Raw genomic sequence first — 7275 nt, 5'->3', positions numbered from 1 at the left:
AGAGAGAGAGAGAGAAAGAGAGAGTTGCTCTGTGTGTACCCTTGCCTCGTTCACCTTTCGTTCGCCTTACATTTTTGTAGGGGCAGTGAAAGGACTTTTACATCTTGCTTTTACTGAAAAAAATGGAAGGCAAACGAGGGAGGAGAAAACCCAGAGAAACTCATTTAGAACAAATGGGAGACAGAGAAAAACCAGGATGAACTTTTTTTAATGGGCTTGTTGTTGTTGTTGTTGTTGTTGTTGTTGTTGTTGTTGTTGTTGCTGCTGTTGTTGTTATTGTTGTTGTTGTTGTTGTTGTTGTTGTTGTTGTTGTTGTTGCTGCTTTGTTTTTGTTTTCGTATTTTGGTTTATTCGAGCAAAGAAATAATTCACAAAATAAGATCGTGGTGTATGATCTATAGTCATATGTATCTGCATATATAGCTTCAAGGAAATGCGTGGGAAATGTTTCTCATTAAATTATAAGCTGAGCTCTTGTGTGAATATTTTTTGTTGTTGCTCTGGGGAGCATTACATTTCGTTCGTTATGGCAAATACTGAAAATACATGTGTATAATTATGTATCCGTTCGCGGGTGTGTGTGTGTGTATGTGTGTGTTTGTGTTTGTGTGTGTGTGTTTGTGTGTGTGTGTATGTGTGTGTGTGTGTGTGTGTATTTGTGTGTGTGTGCATGCGTCGTCGGCCAGCTCATTCATGCCAAGAATTTTGATTATTTTAAATTGCAGTTTCTTAATCTATGGAATCGATTGTATGTGCTCGAGAAATATTTTGTCGTAATTGTAAATTCTGAATTTTGAAAAAAAGCAAGAAAAGATAAAATCTGTTGCCCGCAGGCCGTCAACTTTTCGGTGTTTAAATGCACATAGCCATCAGTGTACTCTTGGGCAGCATAATTTTTTAGCACTTTATGGCCACCCGCGATGCGATGGTGGCTCCACGGGCCTGTCCAGACAAGGTCTGCGCCTTGGAGATATTTACGTCGTTCTAAAATTTGCCGAAAATAGTATGCGCACAAGGAGTTCCAATAAATACCGATCAAATACCTCTTTTCTTTTTTATGTCGGCATCATCGTCTTTTCCCTCTCAGTTTCCTCGGTCTTGGGGCCGCCTCAGAGTTCACTGTACTCGGAGGCCTGATTTTTAAAATGGCACTACCGAGCTCACACGTCAGGGGTTATATTAGTCGTTAGTATGGTTAACAATGGTGGTGTCATGGAGTGGGTCAGTCAATGAATTAGATGTTAAAATCATTACATTTCGATAACTAGAGTAAGTTAGAGCTACAATTCACAATTAGTAATGGCCATTAATTAAGAAATAGTTATTGAAACAACAAACAAACAAACACACAAAAAACCGGTGCCGACTAGTCCAAGCACTGCCCCACAGTGGTTGGAATAATTACGGCTTGTTAGTAAGGCATCAATGGAAACATAGACAAGAGCAAAGGAGAAAAAAATCATATGTGTTAAATAGAACCTTAGCTTTTTAGTTACGTTACTGTAAGACAACTGGGTTAGTAAAGTTAAATAGAGAAAATGCAGAGTCCACTTTGTAGGTAGCATCCACACCCCCCCCCCCACAGAGGTTTCTAGGGTAACTGCTCACCAGCGAAATGTGCAAGTCCTCGTTGACTGCGTTTGTCAAGAGAGAACAAATTAATGCTACGAAGCATGTTGCTTCAGTAAAAACACATTCATGCAGCACGCAGAAAGAAGAACATACAAAAACAAAAGCAAAACAAAAAAACGAAGAGATAAACTGTGAGCATAGCAGCAAACAGGAGCAAACAAAATCACAACAGACGAACAAAAAATAAGAAAACCATGCATATAGCCTGATAAAAAAAGAACAGCAAGCTAACAACTTTTAAACAAAAACAATACTAACAACAACAACACCAACAACAGCAATGACATTATTAACAACAACAACAATCTCAAAACAAAAACAAATAAACAGACAAACGAACAAAAAACAAACAAACAAACAAACAAGCGAGCTTGCAAAACAACGGAAATCTGAACGAACATCCAAAATCGTAAACAAACAAGAAAAATTGGGGGCTCTCGTGGCCTAGAGGTTAAGGTGTTGGCCTCTGATTCAAAGGTCCCGGGTTCGAATCCGGGTTGCGACCGAAAAATCTTCTTCTCTAAAATTGTCTTCTTTCACCTCTTTTTCTGCTCTCTAGCAATGTTCTGTCGTCTGCTTTCGTCTCCTCTTTCTGCCCCCACCCCCTCACCTCCTTCGCCCCCTCCTCTGGGCTCCTGACTCTTTCTGCAGCCTTTCTACTGCTACTACTTGGCTGCTTCCTACTGCTGTATTTCAGCCACACCCCTGATCTTCTGGTAGGAAAGATCTACACCTAGCCTTCTCGGACAAGGGCGAAAAATCTCGGAGGACCCGTGTGCAAAGTTGCGCACGTTAAAGATCCCTTGGTGGTCTAAAATCGATAAGAGTAGGCTTCGGCCGCCACCCGGGCAAAATTCAAAATTTCCTACCAACTGAAAATATTATTAGGTGTGTCCCGCGCGCTCATATGACCGTATGCAGTTGCCAGCGTCATAAAACACTTATTTAAAAAAATAATAATAAAAAATACCAAGAAAAGTGAAGTCATTCACCAGAACATCTTCTGCGTTGACGTCACACTGAATCTCTGGGACGAGGTAGCTCTTGTTCCAAGTATACTCTAGTTTCCCACCCTGTCTTGTACGTGAGCCAAGTAGTGGGACATCCCCAGGTCGCTGAGAGTAACGTTGTTGGATTCCTCCAGGAAGATGTTGGCGAGCTTTACGTCAACGTGCACAGCGCTCTGCATGAAACAGCGCCCTATCTGCTGCCTTTCTAGACGGTGACACGCATCATATACAACGATCATCGAGAATACAGATGTATGCAGATAGCAACAAAGCCTGTGCACTTCACCGCCAAGCCTATCTTCATGAACGTGCGGGTGCGAGACGCTGCCCATGGAGCTGATTTCCTTGAAAATCTCATGCCAGCTGTCGCGGCCGTGGCAGTCGGTGAGACCAATCTTCCTTGATGGCCTTGCGAATGAAGTCGTCGTCTTCCATTGTCACTTCCAACACTTGAACGGGTGTGATCGTCTTCTGGCACAGAACGCTCACTGGCCTCAACTTCACGGATGACCAAAGGTCACCAGAAATGAACTTCACTACACGAACTGCTACACTTTCCATACTTGAAAATATAGAAGAGATATGAAAAAAATGGTACTCATGTAACCCAATACAGCAAAGTCCTTTCACTCCATAAGCAACACAGTGAACTGGAGGATGTCCGGCTCTGCGGCTTTATATTCCCTAGTTGCTCCTCCCTTCATCCCTGCCACGGCCAATCAAAAGCCTCCTTAGCTTCAGCCCAAGGAATGATTATAGCTGAGGGTTTTGTTTATTTTGCGCAGTTGTTGTTTCTGTTGCTTGCAATTTTGTAAGACCGTCCGTGCTGTAGTTCAAGATGAATAAAAATCCACTGTTACCGTCTCCATAGGTATGAAACAACACAGAAACGGTCTTTGTTGGGATTATCCCCCTTCCCCGTCATTCGCATTGACCAGTGTTCACAACTGCAAGGCATTGTTGGCTGTTTGATGCAAGAGCGGCAAGTGGGTCATCAGAACTCCATTGAGACTGTAGCGCGATCGGTGTAAATACAAAATTAAATAACAACACATCGAAGACATTCAAAGAGCGATACACGCTTTGGGGGACTTCATGCTCAATTTAATCAACTACCTTTCGTTGGCGTTAAAATGGAAACTATCAGGTCAGATGAGAGGGACATGGCCATACATACGAATGAGCAAGATAGTGTGCAGGTAACAGAACCTTAGAAAAAAGAAAATACTCGCAGTTGAACTATATTTTCCGCCTAATGACAAAAAGCTTAGATCTCTTGACTGTGTGTGTGTTTGTGTGTGTGTGTGTGTGTGTGTGTGTGTGTGTGTGTGTGTGTGTGTGTGCTTAAGAATGTGTATTATATATGTGTGTACGTGTCCGCCTCACCATCAGAGTTTGTACTGAGTCTATCTACGTGACCCGTGCGTGCGCATTGTGTCATCAGTTGTGTTTTGGGGGCATGGTGTGTCTGGTTGAGGATTCTGATTAACGCTTGCCCATGTCATCGAGACACACATTCTTGTTCTTAAGTTATTGCAGGTATCATTCATGTTTTAAGGAGTTCCGTAGTTATTTTGCCTCTTTGTTGTGCTTTTTGGGGTATTGTTGTTGTAACTTTCTTTAATGTGTTGTCTTCTCAGTTGTCGTTACGTTGTTGCCAAAATGTCGTGCCAAGTTGATGTCTTTATAGACGTATCGCTGTCTTATCTTAAAGAGAAAGAGGACCAAGAGGAAGAAGAGGAGATGGAGGAGGAGAAGGAGGAGAAGGAGGAGGAGGAGGAAGAGGAGGAGGAAGAGGTGATGGAGGGGGGAGGAGAAGGAGGCGGAGGAGGAGGGAGAAGAGGAGAAGGGGAGGAAGTGGAAAGGAGGAAAATGACAGGAGGGGGAGGGGGTGAGGAAGAGGAGTAGGAGGCGGAAGAACAGGAAAAAGGTTGGAACTGAACCTAGTAGGTGAGTAAAGAGGACGGAGAAAGTTGCGATGCCTTTGTCGATGGAGATAGTGATAATAGAGACGAGAACAAAAAGGATAACAGCATAACATATTTGAAATAATGACTTCAATGAGTAAAATATCGCCGAAGAAGACGTCGAAATAAAAATCGAAGAGAATCAACAGAATGATTGAGCAGGGAATAAAGTAACAACCTTTTATTGCTTTTGCAGCGCACTTTTCCCAGCATGAGAAAGCAACTGTGTAGCCTGTCCTTTCTATTTTCTTTCAATTGTGATATGGTTTAATCTTTTCCTTTAAGGCAAACAAGGGCGTTTTTCATTGTCTCGCAACGAGCTAAGTACAAAATATTGCATTATTGTTATTATTCAGCAGCACCGTTGGGCGAAGAGTGAAGGTACATAATCAGGAAAATAACAATATCAGTAATTTAAGTTATGTCCCTTGTAATGGTGGCTTGTGGGTGTCTTATCTTAATAATTATTTAATAATAATAAATAGCATTTTACAGCGCATACCCTGCTCAGCAGCAAGTTCTATGCACTTTGCACTATATTACTACCCCAGCAGACCATATTATAACACTCAGAAACATTCTCAGCTTCCCGGGAAGGATACAGTGCAAGCAACTGATTAAGCGCCCAAACTCTAACAAACTGACAAGATCTTTCGCTTTCTATAGCTGGGTACCAGTTCCCACCTGGGTGAAGTGAGGAAAATTTGTGTAAAGTGCCTTTATTGTTTCAGTCTATATCATTATAGCTTACGTTTTCCTAGCACGAAAGGTCTATCATCGTGTTGATGTTTTCCTTACACTTGAACTGGAATAAGTAGGATAGTTGACGAGGCTTGGTTTAGTTAAACAAACTTCTTCACTTTGAGATCAAATTCACTTCTTTTGTGTGTAACGGTGAAGAGCCTTACTATTTCACTACCGATGTCGGTCATAGGTTAAAGTTTATAGCTTTCGTGTAAGGCAATATTATATGACCGGCGAATTGGGTTATCTGTTCTGGGTCAGCTATTCTCGTAAAGACTCCGTATTTGATACTTCCTTTGGTGTTTCATCTCTACCTGCTTTCGGTTGTTGTTGTTTTTCTACTTTTTCCATTACTCTTTCTTCCAAGTCAGAACTCTCAGTTCTAGAGAAAATATTTGTGTCTAGTAGACCGATGTACATTTGGAATCTAAAGATCCCTTTCAACACGATAATGCTATATATAAATGCTCGAACCTCAACCTCTGAGCCCAAAGATAATACCAACTGAGCTAACTCCGGTCGGCGTGCAAAATTAGTCAATTTTTAATCCTCCTTTCCCCACCACACCCCTCCTTTGTCTCCCCTTTTCCTCCCCGTTCTCTACACAACCCCCCACCCCTCACCCTGGACGCCATTATTACACACGCCCCCCCCCCCCCCCCGACCGGGTCCCCTCCAACTCCCTGGTATGTCTTTTTTTCTTCCACGCCTGCTTTTAATAAGCATTTCGCCCCCCACCCCCCACCCCGCCCTTCCCGATGTCTCTTGCTCTATCCCTCCCTCACCCCTTTTTCTGCCCCCGTCCCCACCTTTTTCTCTCTATCGGCTGTTTCTCCTCCCCCACTCCTCTCATCGAGACAGGTATCTATCTGATGGTTGTCCTCGCCACCAGTTGCCTGTCTGTGCTCTCCTCCGTCCTCGTCCTCAGCATCCACCACCAGCGAGGCCGGCCGAGTCGTCCCCCCTTGTGGCTACGTCGTTTCTGCTTCAGCATTATCTCCCCTCTCTTCTGCATCCGTCGCCCTGACGATGGTGTCACTGCCTCGCCCCGAAAGCGAGGCCCGCGCCAGGGCGGTTGTGGGAAGGATTCATTCTTCCGGACAGGAGGCAGCCGTGTTGCAAGTGGCGGCGAGGAGTGCGAGTACTTGAGAATGGACCCTAGACCAGGGAGCGGTGGTTCGAATCCCGATAGAGTGGATGTGAACAAACTTCAAAAGGGGTCATTAAACAACCATTATTATGACTACACTTACACACCTGCCACGGGGAATAAAGGCCCAGGCAGTGGGGGCGGGTCTGGGGACGTGCATAGTGGGGCACGCGACGAAGACAGTAGACTCCCGCCCTCCAGGGACGATTGGGACACGAGAGAGGACGTGGGCGGAGGGAAACATAACCTTGTAGTCCGCCATCTCATCGGCCTCATTCACACCCAGCGCAACGAGGAGATGCGGGACGAGGAAGTGTTCCAGGAGTGGCATCATGTGGCCTATGTGCTCGACCGTATGCTCTTTGCCTTTTTCTTCCTACTCACGCTCGTCTCCACCGTCTGCATCCTGGAGATGAGGCCGACGCTAGACAAGCTGTGAGCCCAAGTGAAACTGGGACGCAGCTTGCTAAATGGAATTGTTCAGTTATGAACCTGGTTTGGATTCTAACACAGCCATTGTGGTAGATGCTTCGCTGACAACTAACTGTGTCTGTACTTTGACAAAAAAAAACCTTAAAGACATCGCTGAGTTGTAAACCCGAAGTCAACTGTGGCGTCAATTGTCACCTCGCTTTAAGCCTTGGGAGATTTCGTTGAGTTGTGAACCTGGTTTGGATTCTTACACAGCCATCACAGAGCTATTAGCTGTGAGCCAGGTTTGAATTTGTATATAACATTCAGATAGACATCGTTGAGGTGTGAACCCGACATA

General features: G+C 44.3%; 1 protein-coding gene across 1 annotated transcript; it reads left to right on the top strand.

Annotated features, from left to right (window-relative positions):
• The first annotated feature begins 6225 nt into the window (after positions 1 to 6225).
• LOC101859545 lies at positions 6226 to 6942 on the top strand. The gene has a single exon (XM_005113444.1). It carries the CDS (start codon positions 6226 to 6228, stop codon positions 6940 to 6942), a length of 717 nt encoding a protein of 238 aa, XP_005113501.1.
• The last annotated feature ends 333 nt before the right edge of the window (positions 6943 to 7275 follow it).

The sequence above is a fragment of the Aplysia californica genome, unplaced genomic scaffold, assembly GCF_000002075.1.
Source record: "Aplysia californica isolate F4 #8 unplaced genomic scaffold, AplCal3.0 scaffold02451, whole genome shotgun sequence".
In the NCBI taxonomy this organism is placed as follows: Eukaryota; Metazoa; Mollusca; class Gastropoda; order Aplysiida; family Aplysiidae; genus Aplysia; species Aplysia californica.
Note: the sequence above shows the minus strand (reverse complement) of the source record. Positions and strands in the feature narration are given on the sequence as shown.